Source organism: Melospiza georgiana, chromosome 7 (genome assembly GCF_028018845.1).
Source record: "Melospiza georgiana isolate bMelGeo1 chromosome 7, bMelGeo1.pri, whole genome shotgun sequence".
NCBI classification, from domain to species: Eukaryota; Metazoa; Chordata; class Aves; order Passeriformes; family Passerellidae; genus Melospiza; species Melospiza georgiana.
In genome coordinates, this window is record NC_080436.1 from 35889470 (window position 1) to 35908100 (window position 18631).

Here is an 18631-nt window from a genome sequence, read left to right on the forward strand (position 1 = left end):
TTCTGATATCAACATATCAACTTCAGCGCTCTCCAAGCACACAGGGAGACACCCAGGACTATATTTCAATGTGTATGTAATATAAGAATTTGAATATTTTTAAGACATATACAAAAATACAGGATATTATGCATTCAGCCCATATGAATTCCATATTTTTAAAGCATGTTGACTTTTGAGGGACATAAATGTATATATTAAAGGAACACAGAGCTGTCAATGACCATGTTTTTAAATTGCTCTACTGGAAATTAGAATTGGAATGATTTTATCTTTAGTTAAAGCTGTAAAGTTTTGACTGCAACAGAACCTTGTGTCTTACATCTCATTTCAGATAGTCAGATACCATCTTGATCCAGATGTTGTAAAGTATGTTATTCACAAGAAAATGTTCTCTAATATCAATACATTGAGTGTTGAGAAAGTTAAAATCTGCCTGATAATTTAGAATGTATTTGGATAATTTTTATTTCTCCATTCATATCTCATTTATCCATAGAGAATCAATTTAAAATGTCACACTATGAGTATGAAATATCAAACATCATTTGTTCCCTTCCTCCCGATAAATGCAAGAAAAAAGAGGAGGTTGGTTAAAGCAAATATCAGTGAGGAAAAAGGAAGCATAAACTGTATTACAATGGAAATGAAGCTTGTGGAAAATTCAGGTTTGGGATAATGATTCCCAGGTTTTTAAATTATAAGCTCTCAGAATTGTGTCTGTGTTCCTGTAATAACAAACCATTATCTTCCATTAGTAACCCTATTTGTTCTCATGTCATAATCTGATTTCTTAAATAACAGGCAATGATGCCAAACCCTGAGAGAGTCCATGTTATGTGTGTTACTAATGACCCATTAATATGATCTTCCCATGGCAAATTTGCTTCAAAAATATGGACAATCTATATAAAAAATGACAGCACTGTCCATTTTGATATTTCTTACCTTTTGCTATGCAACTGTTGTTCCTCTCCTTATAATTTTTCTCACACTCACATCTGTAAGAGCCTTTTAAATTATGGCAGTGTTGGGAGCAGGTACCAAATACCATGCACTCATTGATATCTATAAAGAAAAAATTTTAATTTATATCTATAGTGTAATAAACTATTATTTTACTTGTTCATATAATCATGGAACAAAGCAGATGAACAAAGGGAACTCATAAGCATTTTCCTGCTGACCAGTGTGGAATCATACATATTAAGACTACATTTCCTAAGAAATTTAACTTTCTATCTCTTCCCTTTAATTTCCATTTTGTATTATGCATCTTCATTATTTTATGCATCTCAAAATATCCTCATATGCCAACTTCAACCAATGTTAAATAATCTATTAGACCTTAAAAATCCATTTATTACTTAAATTATTTAATAACCTGACTTGAAACTTTTGACAGTCTTAACAACTTATGTTCAATTAGTGGTTCTTAACAACTAATGTTAAATCTTTGATAACCTCTCCAGGTAAAATGTATGAATCTACATTTTGTAAATACTTTTTGGTGTTTAGTTTTGTTTGTTGTTGATTGTCTGGGGGGTTTTTTGTTTGTTTTGTTCCTTTTTTAAAATTTTTTCTAATTTCTTAATGCCCTAGCTATCAAACTGCTTTTACCCTGTGGAAAAAAACCAAGCAAACATGATATGTATCTCCTTCTCCAGCACAGAAAATTAACTACAGAACTGACTTTTAAAACTTTACAAGAGAAGATGAAAATGTCTGTACCTTCACATTGTCTATTCCTCCTGTTCCTCTGAAATCCAGGTTTACACTGACACAAAAGGGATGATTTTGTTTGATTACAGAATGCATCATCTCCGCAAGGATTCACATTATCTTCACATGTATATTCAGCGACGCCTAAACGTAAACAAAATGTCTAAAAAAATCCCTGATAGATTTGTTTAAAGTGTTAAAAATTATACCTAAAGTGACAACAGCAAATAACAAATTCATCCTTCTGTTTAAAGAGCATCAGGTGAATTTTTAACAAATAAATGACATTACAGTGTTTATCTACATCTGCAAAATTTAATGTATTATATTTTATGCAATGACAGTATTTAACAGATACATTTCCCATCAAGAATTCAATACTACAATTTTTCTTGTTGCAAATGTGTAACAATGCAATCAACTTGTACTTAAATTTTGTAAAGAACTCGTAACTACACCAAAAATCCTCTACAATTTGCATTGCTATCAAATTTGCCTTGCTCTTGTGGTACAGAATTCCATCCATTTTTAACTAAAAGAAGTAACTACTTTAAACTGAGTTCTGTATTGTTCAATAGGTCTTGCACAGATGAATGTCTTTGTTAATTGTTTCTTCTCTGCTAAATCAAGAGAACAGATCTTGCCAGGCCAACTCACTTATTTTGCAGTCTTGCTCATCTGAGCCATCTCCACAGTCATCAAACCAGTCACACTGCAGCTCCATGGGAATGCACTTCTTGTCACTGCAAGCAAACTCATCTTTTCTACACGGTCTGGCTTTGTATGTGATTTTATCTACATAATTACAGATTAATAAGAGAAAAAATAAATCAGTATTTAGGATTCTCAGGTTACTTCAGACACATACAAATGGGAAGGACCACCAAGCATTAAGCAACTGGAATTTATTTCAGTTTCTTTCGGTTTTCTTTCTGTTTCAAATTCTGATCTGCTAAACTGCAGTTAAGCCTTACTGAAGGACAAGCATGTGATAGATGAGTAATGCAATGGTTGAATCTCACAATTAATGGACAAATATCATGTTTATAGGTTAAGAAAAGTTTATAGATTTATAGTTATGTTGTACTCCATCGAGTGTTTATCAAGGGACAATGGGAGTTGGGACATCTGGGAGGGCTGGCTTGTCACTATGGAACATCTGACCTCCAGTCAGGATTTGAGGAAGAGATGTCCACCACTGGACAGTGAAGAAGGACAGAACTTTGGATGGGGTTAAAGGGTTAAAAAGGCAAAACCTCCATTGTGAGGGAGCTGAGCACACAGCAGGGAAAATTTTGCTCCCAGCACCATAACCTTTTTTCTTTATTCAGTCTTCTGTTGTATTTTTGATAAGGTTTAATAACCCTTCCCATGAAGTGTGAAAAGTGAGCAGCTATTTCTCACAAGCAGATCTGTGTTACAAAGTTTGCCTTTGAGGTGCTTTCTGTGATCTGAATGCCTTGCAAGGTGATTTCACCCACCACAGTGATCCTCGTCCGAGTTATCGCCACAGTCGTCGACCTCGTTGCAAATCTGCTCGGGCCGCAGACAAACCCTGTTGTTCCTACATCTGTAGGGCCTCGTTGGAGGGCAGGGAAACTTCACTGCACAGCAAAGAAAACAAGCGGCTGTTACCCGGCTATTAATCCTTCTTTAATGACACATCAAAGCCAGATATGTGTTGGCACTCTAAGTTCTTCATTTAGAGATTTTGTGTCATGAGGGTGATTTATGGCCTTTTTTCAGAACTAGTAAGTATGGCAGAAAAACAGCAAAAGAAGGATGAAGTGTGATCATGCTCAATATTACATCATACAAGTAATTTTTTTCCTCCCACTGTGGGTGTCCTAAAGAAAAGTTTCATTTCTCAAAAATAGCAAATATCAAATATCTGAAATTACATGACAAGCAATAACAAAAGAAAACTATATCCCCACATTTCAAGCTTATCTTCTAAAAGCAAAACAAAATTTAGGACACATGTGCCTTTATATATTTCTGTGTCTTAAATGTCATTCTTGCTTTATTATACAAAAAACTCTGAAAAATATAATGCCCTACCACACATTTCAGCAACTTCATCAGAGTTATCTCCACAATCATCCTCGCCATCACAAACCCAAAAATGTAGCTTGCAGAGGGAATTGTTGCACAAAAATTCATCAGCTCTACATATATTTCCCCCTGGGAAGATGAACAGAAAAGAAAAATAAAAGGCAGGAAAGATGAAAGAAAGTCAGTTTTTTATAAAACCACTAGAATCACTTATCACATACTATATGCAGAGAGTAACCAGGTAGCATAAATAAATTTACAGATCCCAGAGGAACAGGCGGGAGAGGCAGAGGAATTCTCATTCAAAAATCTCTTCCCTGACCAAACAGCTCATGTTCTCAAGGTCCAGCCATGTGGGCACAGAACAGACAAAATAAAGTGACCTCTGACACGATCTTCCTTTCTGTACCTTCTAAAATGACTCATCAGGATGTTTACTGAACACAGGAAGCAGCAAGAATAAAATCTTCCATGTGTTCTGAATCATCTAACAAAAAGGAACATAGGGTAAGGGAAAATGGTTGAGGGCAGAGTGCTCCCAGGCTTTAAAAATTATTTCAAGGTGGATTCATTTTTAATGCGTGTTGTCATAAGAAAGAATTTCTTTCTCAATTACGACTACATTTTATCACTACCAATCAACAAAGTTATGGAAAGTTCCTGCAATTAATTTCCTATAAAACACATTTTTTTGGTAACTGGATTTTCAGTTTCCTGGGAGGAATGGGGTATATAAAATAAATAAAGCTGTGTAACTGCAGAGAAGGAAACAATGAAATTTTATAGGATAATGCCAAAACTCTCACTGTGGCTTACCTCAATGCATTACACCCACTCTAAAGCTGGATCAGGCTTCAGTGGCTTTTTACTCATTCATTCTCTGCCCTATTCACACCTCATTAAAATCAACAGAATTCTTTCTTTTGCTATAAAGGTTCAGAATGGCTGAACTTTTTTCTCCCCCAAAAGCTAATTTCCATGAAATGCTCATTGCATAAAAGGATGCTCCAACTCTCACACTATGCTACCAGGTATAATTCACTCCCATGGCAAACATAACTTATCAACATTAACAGAAATATCCTGTATAATTATCCAAGGAAAATATATAAAATTCAAGTACTCTTCATGATGAAAGGTATGAATGCAAATAATAGTGTGTGCAATCACAAGGTAACCATCACTCTAGTTGTTTAATAAGATTGAAGGGAGTTATTTTTGTAAACATGCACAGTGGGCCACAGATAAATATTATGGATATTATTTAAGAACGCTGTAGAATAAAACTCCATTTGTGTTTGCTGTATTTCCAAAGATGAAAAAATTAGTTATCAGTGAGATAAACTGGCATTTCTTTCATGTGATTGCTCTGCCTGTCATAATTCCTTTATAAAATAGATTTCTGCAACAGAATCATAATTGTGACATAAATACAAAGTATGATAGCAATAACCAACTAGGAATAGGCTTCTTATTGTATTGTAAGCAATTTGCAGTTCACAGAAGCTCCATTATGCTACCCAAAGAATAATGTGGGCATCAGATAAAATAAGTGTGTTACTATTTACTTCCACTCCATTGGGTTTTAAAGAGATACAGTCTAGATATTTTAAAAGCAGTTTTAACATCGACTAGATGGTTGTTATTTATTTATTTATTTATTTATTTATTTATTTATTTATTTGACTTTGTTATCTGTCTTCTTGTACCTAAACATCTCTGCAATATTCTTCACATTCTTTGAATTTTCTGGTCTGTCTTCCAAACTTAATCATCCCCACATGATGTCCTTTTTTTTTCCCTTTAAGTATTGTGTAATAGACTTAAAACAAGGAAAGGATAATTTACTATGATTGCTTTGTATCAGATTATTATCCCCTATAACTGTACTCCATTATGTTTTGAATTTATGCACAGAACGTGTGACTCTAGATGACTAACCCACAGAACTACCCACTTTAAAGAAAAAGAAGGAAGAAAAATCCAGGAAAAAACCAAGAAGATGACAAAATGCCAACTAAAACTGTTCTTTAGGAAAAAAACTCCTTTAATTTGCCTTAGAGGAGGGGCTGGTGAGGAATGTGGAGCTCAGGGGCAGCCTAGGCTGCAGTGACCATGGAATGGGGGAGCTCAAATCCCTCAGGGCTGCAAGGAGGGTGCAGAGCAAGCTCCCTGCACTGGGCTCCAGGACAGCACCCTTGGGCTTCTCCTGGATGTGCTTGGGAAAGCCCTGGAGGGAAGAGGGGCCCAGGAGAGCGTGGTTGGTATCCAAACATCCCCTCATCCAAGCCCAGGAGTGATGCATCCCAACAAAGAGGAATCAAAGTGCGCCAGAAGGACTCTGGATGAACAAGGTGCTCCTGGACAAACACAAAAAAGAAGGTGAAGCACTGGCACAGGTTGCCCAGAGATGTCCATCCCTGGCAGTGCCCAAAGCCAGGTTGGATGGGGCTTGGAGCAGCCTGGGATAGCAGAAGGTGTCCCTGCACATGGCAGAGGGCTGGAACTGGATGAATTTAAAGGTCTCTTCCAATCCAATGTGTTCTGTGATTCGCTGAAATAAACAGAAACCTGGGCTCTTAGGATGACTTATTTAGCAAATGTTCATTATATTGCACAGCTGTGTGATTTATTGGGCATGGCTTTGTTGTTTACTGGGGCCTATAAAAGCTTGAATTAACCATATTTACTGCTGACTTCCTTGATGAAAAAGAATATGCTTCCAGTAACAACATGACCTTTTCATCACTGGGGAGCAAAACAGAAAGGAGGAACAAGTCATAAACAACCTAAGTTTTGCTTATTCCTGCAGATCACTTGTTAAGCTGCTGTACTTTGTCAGGAGAGTTCACAGAACTTTCCTTTCTCCACTCATTTTGGCCAGGGTACCACTAACTTGCAACGTGTGCGTTCATAAAGCCCAATAACCATTTTTAGAGAGGTGTCTCTTGCCTTGGTCACAGTTTTCCTCATCGCTGCCATCCACACAGTCATGGATGCCGTCACAGAGCCATCGCACCGGGATGCAGTAGGCCTTGTTCCTGCAGCGGAACTGATCCTCCTTGCACTCGGACACGCAGTCCATCTGTGGGAACACACACATCAGCCCTGGCCTCATCAGCGGGAGCAACAACAACCTGTCCACGCTGCCAGGAGGGAGCAGGCCCTGATGGAAACCACCCCAGAACCACGCTTGGGGTTGACTTTGAGAAGTCAACCAAAACCTGTCCCACAGAGCACAGAAATGTACAGCCATGGGCCTGAGTTACCTGGCAGCACTCAAAGGATGCAAGAAAACCCTATTTGCCCTTTCAATTATTTTGAGACGGTGAATAATGCATGTATTTTATGATTGGCTTTTCGCAAATATTAAAATTAATATTGTATGTGTTGTGTTAGAAAGTAATGCTCTATTAATTCTCTTAAGTAGTGTGTTAAATATAGTTTTAAGTTATAAAAAAATGTTAAAATAGAAACATCCTATGCCATGTAGGATACTTTTTTTTAAAGAAAGGACTTGAAGCGAGATAGCAGCCACAGGACATCCTAATCTTTCAGAGAAAAAGAATTTATTGCTCCATTATCAGGAGAAATGAACTTCCCGCCTTGGAGGTGCTCTCAGGATTCAGAGGAAGAAGTTGACACTGACCAGACAGAATCCTGTATTTAAATGGAATTTATGCATCATGTATGAAGTGCATGAATATGCAACAGGCTGTTGCTTTTAAGGGTTAATCCTTTGTTACCGTGGATCCTTTTTCAGGCTCGTGCTGCCCAGAAAAAGGTACCCAGACATCCATAACTCTTTGTTTCTATCGTCCCATATTGTCCTAATTCAATTTGTCCAAATGTTTATTATTCTAATTGTATTACTATTTTCATAACCATTTTATTACTGTTAAACTTTTAAAATTTTGAAAACAAGTGATTGGTGTTTTTCACAGAGATCTAAAAAATTTCCAAAAACGAAAGCAAACTAAACAAAAAAATCCCACACACCCCCCCCCCAAAAAAAAACCCAAAAAAACCAAAAACCAAAACCAAGCAACCCAGGAAAAAGAAATCACCAGAAATGTGTCAGGTACCTCATCAGATCCATCAGCACAGTCCAAGTCCCCGTTGCATTTCAGGGATGCTGAAATGCAGCCTCCACTTGCACACACGTATTCACTTGAAGAGCAGGTTGGAGATGCTGGTTACAAACACATATTTTAGCATTAAGAAAAAGACAATTCATGAATAAATTGATTTTTAATTTAAAGTTTCCCTCTGGTTAATAGTGAGCCAACTGGTGCCTAAGCACTTTTGTAAACTACAATAAAATATTTGACAAATCTGAATTGTGTAAACTTAAATAAATTATATAATGATAGTGAAAAGGTATTTGTGTTTTTCCACTTAGAAATTTAATTTTGTTTTCTCCTTATGCTTGGTAACAAAGGCAACTACAAAAATGCATATATTCATAGAATGAGCATATTTTAAAAATTGCATTCCTTAAAATGGGCTTAGAGTTTAGCTAATGTAGCTAGTTTATAATTGCATAAGCTAAATTTTTTAGGAAACCATCTCACTGGAAAGTATACATTATTACAATTAAAACGCATAAATATTAAGCAGGATATTTTAAAATAAAGGTGGATATTTTTTGTTGCACTGTAAATCAGGAGAGTTTTGTCATAGATTTTTATCAGTTAAATCTAGCTTAAAAAAAAAATAGGCAAGTTCCTGCAAAATAAACAACTGTATTTTGCAAGAAAGCAAAAATAAAATAAAATAAAAATAACAATAATTTAGTAGAAAACAATCTTTGCATAAGGACTATTAAGCTTTGACTGAAGACCACAAAGCAAAACATTTCAGGACACGCCAAGATTTCCTGATGTTTTCAGAGCAGAATTTTATATGTTGAGTATTTATTATCAAATTACAATTCAAAATAATTAACTAAATACCTATGCTCCAACAAACTTCACACTGCAGAGTTGTTCATAAGAAGGGTTTTCAAAACACCAGCAGGAAGACACAATGATGCAAACTCAGAAGGTGAAGTATTTCAGGTTTTTTTTGCATTCTCACGCTGCAACTAGTGCCCAAGAAATCATGATTTGATGATTTATATTCTTCCTTTACTCTGATCCATTCCTGGCTTCATTTTATAATTCAGAATTACTTAGAACAATACCTGGTTCACAATTTTTCTCATCATCCCCAAGTTTGCAGTCCTCGTGTCCGTCACATTTCCATTTTGCTGAGATGCACTGGCCATTGGAGCACTGGAACTGATCCCTAGAACAGCCTGTTTCACAATACCTCTGGTACCAAAGAAACAACCAATAAACAAGATCAAGATTTAATTTAAACATTGGTAAATATGCAGCTGGTGGCAGAAGCTACAGCCCATAATCTTCCATGTTATAAAATAGGTAGTAATTAAAGTCCTGTGAAATGAAATATATTTGTGGATATGATTCAAAATGGTGGGTCACATGCTCTAAATAGCTGGAAACACCTGAGTTCTAGTATTGACAGGAAAAGAGAAGGGAAAAAAAGTAAAAAGAAAAAAAGAAGAGAAAACCAGTAAATTATTATCGAGTGAGCTTCTGATACTCAACAGTTTTCACTCTTACCTCAAAAAAATCTCTCAAACCAAACCAGTGCTGTGTGTAAAAAGAATGGTTTCCCAGTCAGGACAAAAAGTATTTATGTGATGGGAAGAGGTTTTAGATCACTGCTGGGACAAGAAAATGCAAAATACTCTTCAATTTTACTGATTTGTTTGTATGTTCTCTTTTAGCATAATTATATCAATACGTTTGGTTTTAATTTAGTAATGATATTTGCATACAGGGATTCTTGTGCAGAGTTCCCACTGCTGCCTTTTAGAAAATTTCTAGGCAGGAATCTATTCTCCAACAACTTAAAACTACTAATTCCCTAAAGAAATCCTTTTTCTGGAAGATGCCTACCTCATCTGAGCCATCTGCACAGTCGTAGTCTCCATCACACCAGAATCTTGCTGAAACACAATCTCCATTTGCACAAGGAAAGTCTTTCAAAGTGCATGTTTGAGGCTCTGAAGAAAGAAAGAAAAAACAGTAGGTTTATCAGCACTTCCTTTAAATCAATCAATAGAAATAATATCAATCTCCCCAATCAACAGATATAAATAAATATAAATACCCCCCCCCCCAAAGAATAAATATTAAAAACTCAATTACCTTGCAAATGATAAGGAGTGGTTTTCTGTGGGATTTTATTCCACAACATCTTTTAACTAAATTTCATTTACATATCGTAAGACAGTAATGAAAATACTTTCATTGCTTTCATACATTTGGGTTCTAGCAGATTTCTTTGCAATAACATGATGTTGAGTATATATATTTTATGAATTTCAACACATGTATGTCATTACAGGGTTTGTGAGATGTGCACCAGAGGCCAGAAATACATTTTGCATGTCAATATCCAATGTAATTAGCACTAAGCAGGTTTCTGACTTTCCATCACACAGCAGCACATCATTTATCACATAATTTTTTGTGTGTGTGTGCCAAGAGCCAGCTTCCCCCATGCTCAGCATTCAGGGGAATGGCAAAGGGAACACAAAAGTTGGTGCTTCAAATAAAATGAGATTTTTCACTACTGCTGACACAGAAACATTGGCCAGGGGGACCTCTGGGGAAGAGCCCCACAGGAGAACATCATGTGCTGTCCTCCTGAGAATGAGGACCACTCCAAAAGACATTTTTTGGATGCTGGAGTATTAGAATAAAGAAAGGTAGAGAGGTATTGGGGATTTAGGAGAAGTTAAACAAGTCTCTATATGCAATTTAGATCTGCCACTCAGAGGGCTTGGGGGGAAAAGGGACTTAAAGGCAAAAAAGGATTATTTGTTGGATTATTTCCACCACAGGAAACAACGCATTATGTAAATTATGTAAAATCAAGAATAAGGATTAATTAGCAAAACCTTTTCAGCAGAGAGATGGAGAACAACAAATTCCAGTGATTGAACCAAAGGAATAAAGGGGCAAAAAAGAAAGAGAAGAGACAGAGCAGACAGCAGGAATGGACAGCAATAAATTGAGAAATGCTGAAGGGTCCTTTAGTGAGGTATGGAAGGTGCAAGCATGAATGCTTTGGTAAAATGTGCCACAGTGATAAGAAAAGCAAATACAAAAGTAGAGGCCTCAAAGTGACAAAAATTTGGTAAATACCAGTATGAGAATACACTACACACAAGTTACAAGGATGTAACAAACTTGAGTTCATGTGTTTTGTTTTTTTGTTTGTTTGGTTGGTTGACTTTCCCAGGATTTATAAAAATCAAAAACTGTTCCAGGAAAGGAGCAGTTTTAATCAACTTTTTAACTTTTTTCCACTCTTTAGTTCATAAAAAAATACTGAAAAATACTCTGTTTGAAATATTTTAAAAGAAATTTCATTTTTCAGGTAGGAATGAATTTTAATTTTGAAGTTGTAGGAAAGTGATTTTAAAAGCACATCTAGAGCAATTGCATCAGTTCTCCAGAAATGTTATATTTCAGCAAATCAAAGGTTGGCATTTATGTGGACTCAGATTATATGCACACTACCTCAAATTTTTTTTCAAAGCACTAGCAAATCCTTGACATTTGATTCTTTTTGTTTTCAAGCCAAGAAGGAGGATTTCATGATATGATGAAATATATAAAGGAAATAATTTTTGGGGAAAGTAATTCACAAGCAAAAAAACCCATTTATCATATTTCTATATTGATTGGAAAAATACAAGCAAATACTTTTGCTATACTGCTAATAAATTATTTATAAGCAGAGATTTGATACTGGAAAAAATGTACACAAAGAGCTAAGTACTCAATTCTCTGTTTGCAAGAAATATTTCTTCTGCTGCTGGGATCCAGCTCTGTGATTTACATATGAACACAGAAAAGTACTTTTCCATCAGTGCTCAGATTGTTAGAAAGGAATAATTATTGATACAAAACAGTATTAAAGGAACAAGCTTTAATGGACTTCTGTAAACCCATAAAGGACAGCATTCTTTAGCTTCTGCTTTACCAAAACCCTGAAAATCCTTCCCAAAAAAAGCATTTGGGTCATAAACTTATCCCAGGACAAAATTAACTAATTTGTTTTCTTGGCAACTTGTAGAAGCAACAAAAGAGCATTAGGAAGAACTTGCAGCAGCACAAATATTTTCACACTGATTGAATTCATGCCTTGATACAACATTATTGTGTTTGCTTTGCTTCAATGGTTACAGTACCTTACATTTTATTTAATCAGATTAAATTAAAAAAAATAGTGGTGCTTTCTTTTTAGGTTAGATAGACAGAATAAGATTACTTCCTACGGAATTTTCCTTTTTTGGAATTTCCTTAAAGAGGAAACCCTATTTTTGTGGTAATTTGGTTTCAAAAATACAAATAAACTCTGAAAGCAAATTCTGCCTCCAGACAGATATTACCTCATAAGAGTTAAAAATGTATTCTACATTTCTTATTGTGGACTCATCATGTACCAATATCCAAGCTAAAAACTCTTATTTCACAGTATCCAAATATAGTTAAAAACAATAGACTGTAAGACAAATAATGACAAAAGCTCCTATAAGGAGCTGTATCAGTTATGAAAAAATGCCTGACCTCCACCTGCTTAAAAATCTGAATTAAAAAGAAATATTACAATTAGTTTATCAGTTAGTTACGTATCAGATTTCTTACCTCTGAAAAAGAATCACAAACACTGTTCAGAGGTGAAGTGATAAGCATTTGTTAACTAGGAATTTGGGTCAAACACCACCTGCTCATTGCATGTTAGAAAAACATAACTGCATGGGTGTGAAAAATTATTAGTGCTGTATCATTGTGCCCCATTAAGACTTCATTATGTTACGACCAGAAGAGTGAACTTCTTGCATGTGAAGAAACTACAGAGAAAAGTGTAAATGCTTGAGATGAATTTCTATAATTCAGTGAATTCATTCCTCATTCCTGAGAAACAACTCATTTTCTGATACAGTTCCCTGACAGCCTTTTGTATATTATATTCATGGATGCCGTGAACAATTTACCTCACTGTGCAATGCAACTTATTTTGCCAAATGCTTTTGAAGTTCTAATTTCATATATATTTGTTTCATTACACTTTATTCTGTAAGTGGCTTGATGGTCTATAAAAATTTTATACAACTATTTCAAATAGCTGAACAGTGTTATGTACTGTCCCTGTGCTTCCAAGATTTTGGATTTTAAAACTGTGCCAGCCTACTGTGTTTAATTTAAACAGGAGAATCTATAGCTAGAATTTAAGTATGCATTTGACAAGCAAAAGCAAATTTAAAAAAAAACCTAACACCTTTTTTACCTGGGTACTGTCAATTCACTAATTCCATACAGCACAATTACAAATTTCTTTATCTTCAAGTCTAGAGAACAACTAAGAACTGAATGTAAAACTTAGCTATTAATATAGACACAAAGTTGGCTAATATTATTTTTTTTCATTTTCTTAGAGATTCAGATTATTTCTCTCTCATTATTTGAACTTTTGAATATCACTTTTTAGTATGATGATCTGATCTTTAAGGAAGATAATTATTACTGCTGGGTCATACACATGGCTAATTCCAAATATGATACTCAACATTTATTTTTCAAACAGCAATAATATTTTGTGGAAGTTTTTGTTTTTTTCCTTTTTTTTTCAAATTTTCAACAAACTGCCCAGTCCTGTAGATTAACACTCCCACTGCAAAACTATCACTCTCTATTTGATTTCTCCATGAGAATAAAAACATAAAATAATTTCTTGCTACTTGTAGTACAGAAAACTGACACTAATAATCAATTCCCAAGAAAAATCTCCCACAAAGCTGAGAAAGCTTTTGTGTGCCAACCTCCCTGGGGTTCAACAACAAAAGGCTCTGAGTGATTACTGAGCCACACAACATTTTCCTTTTTTTATGTACCACAGCACTGCTGCTTGCAGTAATAAAACTCACAACATTTTCAAGTGCAGGGAGCAATTACCAGGCAGACAAATCCACTTTAACCTCCCAAGCTGAATGAGATATTCTGTACCTATGGACACCACATCTTGGACTGGAGAAAGGGGCAGCAGCATCCACTCAGCATGAGAATGCCTAATTTATTAATCTTTCTAGCTCATCACCTCAAAGATACTAAATATACACTCATGGTACAAAATCAGGAATGTGTATTCAAGATTATGTGCAAGAAAAAGATATTAAATCCATGCATTTCTGAGTAAAAAGGAAAAAAAACACAGCAAGGCACTTCAGAACAAGTTAGGGAATGTCCCTCTTGATATATTTTATAAAGACCGTAATTATTAGACAAAATCATTACAAATTTTTCATTTCCTCCTGAGACCCAGATGGAAATTAACTCCCTGAAAGTGGTATTACAGAGATTTATTCGGCCTTCAGGTTCCTCATGGGTAGGAGAGAGCTGGGTAACTGAGCTACTTTGAATAACCACATCTACTTCTCAATGCAATTAAATGCTGGAGAAATTGACTTCTCAATATAACACAAGGCAAATCATCTCAAGAATACAATGAATATAACAAGCAGGTAGTGTTTGATCAAAATTCCTTGTTAACAAATGTTCATCACTTCACTTCTGAATAGTGTTTATGATTCTTTAAAGAAAAGAAATTTGATACATAACTAACTGAGAAAGGTAAACTAATTGTAATATTTATTTTCAATTCACCAAATTATTGGGCAGTTGGAGGTCAGGCATCTTTTTATAGATAGCTCTTTACAAGAGTGAAGAAAATTGGAGAATTACAGCAAGGGACATTTTTGGACATTTTCAATTGTGGTCAGCTGATTTTCAGCAGATCAGAGGGTGTTGAATGAAAATACACATGTATTTTATAAAAATTCAAAAGTTTGGTCTTGCACGTTGCCAACCTGACTCTGTTCTAACATGGACTAAGGTAAAAGTTACTTACTACAGTTTTCTTCATCAGAATTATCTCCACAATCATTCTGGCTGTCACATCTCCAGTGATCTGGAATGCAGTTGTTGTTTTTGCACTGGAACTCATGAGGTCCACAAGTTTTTTTATCTGTAATTGAGGTGAATAATATTTACAGCATTGCAAACAAAGAGTCAAAATGGGAAAGACTCCCACTAAATGCATGATAATGTTACTGGATATATTAAAAGATGAGCAACCATAATATTGGAAGGGTTACTTTCAGGAATAATTTATTTCTCATAACATTCTTTAAACTTCTATTTATACATTCACACCTTAATCTTAAATTTGATGAAATTAAAATATACAGTGTATAAACAGTCATATAAAGTTTAAAAATATGAAATTTAGAAGGGGTCACAAGAGAGGGTATTAGTGCACTGAATCTCAAGGACTGAATTAACTTTTCCTTGAATTTATCTGTAAGATTGCCCTAAAAAAGATCAGATCACAGTAAACCACTAGAATATTGATTTGAAAATTGTACTAAATATGTATTTCTCAAAAGCTATTTTTGCACATAATAATTTAGAACAGAAAATTTTTCACTTTGATTAAAATTTTTACCTACTGATGGACTGGATTGGATGTTACTCATACGAGGTAAAACATTACAAAGCCTATAGTGCAGAACTGAGGGAAATTTATTTCAGGTTCTGTATTTTCAATGAGCTTTTCTATTTACAGAGGAGCATTGGAAGCCTCTTAGAGAGATACATCAGGAAGGAGCTGCCTCTGTATTTTCTGTAAGCAACTCTCGAATAATTTGTTCAGCTTCTAAGGACTGAGATGAAACGAAGTAAATTTAAAAGTTATCAGTGACATTTTCATTGGGGGAGGAAAAATAAAAAAGTGTGCTTTTTAAAAGCCTCAATGACATATTTAAAATTACATGTCACTGTGATATTGCACTAGAAAATGTTTAAATTTCTGTTAGGCAAAGTCAAAACATGTCAGAGTGGCTTCACTCTGCTCTCAGGGCAAGCCCAGGGCTGCTGATGACTGACAAACAGCAGCTCCAATCATCTGATTCCTCTGCTGCTCAACCACAAATCAGAACTGCTGATTTCATGCTAGAGGCCAAATTTTTTTTTTCTTTTGTTTTTTCCTTTTTTTTTTTTTTTTGTTATATTTTTCTTTTTTTTGTTTTTGTTATTTTTTAATTTTTATTTTCCCTGTTGTTTTAGGTGTGGCTCTGGAACCAGACTGATAAAACCACATTTGAGTACCAAGGTTGGTGTTGCAGCTCAGTTGTGTGCACTCAAAAATCTAATCACCGCAATTCTGCCTTCTGTGTTTGCTCCTTGCTCTCTGCCAATGTCACAATTGCAATAAGTTTTCTCCCAAAGTATGGTTTTTTCCATTGTATTTTTCAATATTACAATCTATGGTACTTTGATCATAATATTTCAAATACTTGCACGGCCAAACAATTAAAAATATTTAACATTACAAAACATAAAAATATTCCTGCCAAACTCATGACATTCTTGTATTTTCATTCTGCAGCTCTGCAAAGGAAAAAGTTTCAAACCTGAAATCCATCCTATATTTACTAAAATACTTCCAGTAAAGATTCTAACTCAAACTGGTTCTTTTTGATGTAAAGTATCAAAGTTTTAGCAAGGACTAGCATAATCTAATAGTTTTCTTTAATTGCCTGGACAGTTAGCACCAATTAACTCTATCTCTTTTTCTCTGAGAAGCACCAGACACTCCTAAAGGAATCCACATTTCCTGATTCTGCCTCAACAGTCTGAGTTGGAAAGCAACCACAGAAAAATAAATACATTTCCACTGCTTCTGGAAATGTGCTCAGTGTAATATCTCCAATAACCCACTGCAGCAGAAGTTTAATAAGCAAAAATACATATGGCCAGGCAGCACTCAAGCAAAAAGAGATTCTTGCACACAAGTTTTGCACTGCAGACATTTTAGAAATGAACTCCAAACAATAACAAATTAGTGTTACATCAACATATGTAGATGCTTTTTATACTCATTCATATACTTCATAGAATTTATTTCTATCAAACTTTGTACTTAAAAATAACAATCTTTAACTTGAAAAATAAAATGCAGAAGAACAAATTGTGTTGAAACTACTGCCATTGTAAGGTCATTTAACCATATTTCAAATGCTAAAAAAATATGGAAAACTTCAAAATGTGATTAAACACACCCTGTTCTTGTCAAGGCTTAGCTGTTCCATGCGTACTCAACCGTGTTTGGCACAGAAATTGTGACTATGGATAAATTTTTGTCTCCTCCAACACAAAAAGCAAGAGCAGTGTATGCAGCCAGGAGATTAAAAATAAAGATGTGGGTGTTTTATCAGGGGAATGTGTGGTTAAACTGGGGGAACACCTCACTGCAGCATGTTGTGAAAACTTTGCAAAGGCAGAAAAAGTGAAATCTATGATGAATTATTGTAAACAGAGACATATTTGACTGAAAATGTCTCGGATTCTCCAGTTAGAGGATGGAACGGTATCCCAAGGAGATTTCATGATGGGCCTGCTTTGCTCACATATTCCTGCCAGAGACAGGACAAATGTCAAGATGAGTCTCAGATATGAACCAACACCACCAGCTGGATATGTTTGGATTTAAAGAACCTTTTGAGCTTGGGATTGCACGCATTGTTTCTCTATACTTTTTAGTCATTTGAATAATTTTTATTCTGTCTACTGTAAAATTATGGCTCAGAGTGAAGTACTTAATTCTAAACACAATTTTTCCTATTTACTATCAGTATTATGTCTTTTTCTCTTAAAAAAAAATTAATTGTGACTAGAGGATGAATGAAAATACTAGATGAAATTTACGATCAATTGTGCCACATCAGGTTGGCCAAGTTGTGAATCCACAGTTTGGAATGCTGTCCCAATTGGAAAGCCATAAAATGTTGGAGATCCAGGCGATGTGGAATGTTGGAGGAGAAAGTAGCTGTGACATGGATCAGAAAGTGAGCAGTGCAGGGCTGTTTCAATAACAGCCCAGAAGTGGAGGTGAAGCTTCATCTCCTTTGCATTCACTGCTCCTTCAAGACAAATGATTCCTTGCACTGTAAACTTCTCACCAGTTGACAGGAGTAATTATTTTCCCCATCCTGGCAATTCAAACGATGGTCTTGGATTTTCAGTGTTGAGAAAGTTCATTTTCCCAGGCATATTTTCCATCTAAAGCATTTTTTATACATGCTCATGTGCCAATTATTTGAAATACATCCATGGAAAAGCAGCTCAGTGCTTTGTCCTTGACTGTAGCCTGCAGTTTTGTAACTCTGTTGTCCCAGAGATAAACCTGTCCAGACACAGGTGTTTCATCAAACCATTCACTGATGCATGGATGAAAAATGGGGAAAGCTTTAAATGTTCCATATTTGTCTTGCTCTCCTCCACCTCAGACCATTTTTCTGTGTTTTCCTTTATAGACCAGTCTTGGAAGTTCCACAAGTGTTTCTGCACATGGTTGGTGTGTGCCTTGCACTGACACCCATCTTCAGGGATTTGCCAGCAGGACTGATCCACTTACTCTGCCTCTGATTGTCTGTAATCCATTTCCCAGGCAGAACATTTATATTTATTATTTTCTCTAATCACAACAATAAGAGCTGACTCATAACTCCCTGGAGCTCACAGAGCCATGTCAAGTTAGAAACTGCTCTGAACCTTTCTATACCATCAGTCTTAACTACCAGGGTTTGCAAATTATTGTAATTTCACTGTTTATGAACTTCAGCAGCAATTAAATGCAGACTGAACTGATAGAAACTGGATAAAACTGTGAGAAAAATAAAGAATACCACCTTATCCTATGACAGCCACTA

General features: G+C 35.4%; 1 protein-coding gene across 3 annotated transcripts in view; it reads right to left on the reverse strand.

Annotated features, from left to right (window-relative positions):
- LRP1B (LDL receptor related protein 1B) overlaps window positions 1-18631 on the reverse strand; it is a 642008-nt gene that overhangs the window by 54383 nt on the left and 568994 nt on the right. For all 3 annotated transcript variants that reach the window (XM_058028149.1, XM_058028148.1, XM_058028147.1), the window contains 10 exons: window positions 14770-14886; window positions 9747-9853; window positions 8963-9092; window positions 7863-7969; window positions 6730-6862; window positions 3784-3906; window positions 3204-3326; window positions 2380-2517; window positions 1732-1866; window positions 949-1068 (listed from right to left, as the gene is read on the reverse strand). In XM_058028149.1, coding sequence (XP_057884132.1) covers window positions 949-1068; window positions 1732-1866; window positions 2380-2517; window positions 3204-3326; window positions 3784-3906; window positions 6730-6862; window positions 7863-7969; window positions 8963-9092; window positions 9747-9853; window positions 14770-14886 — 1233 coding nt within the window. The remainder of the gene's footprint in view (window positions 1-948; window positions 1069-1731; window positions 1867-2379; window positions 2518-3203; window positions 3327-3783; window positions 3907-6729; window positions 6863-7862; window positions 7970-8962; window positions 9093-9746; window positions 9854-14769; window positions 14887-18631) is intronic.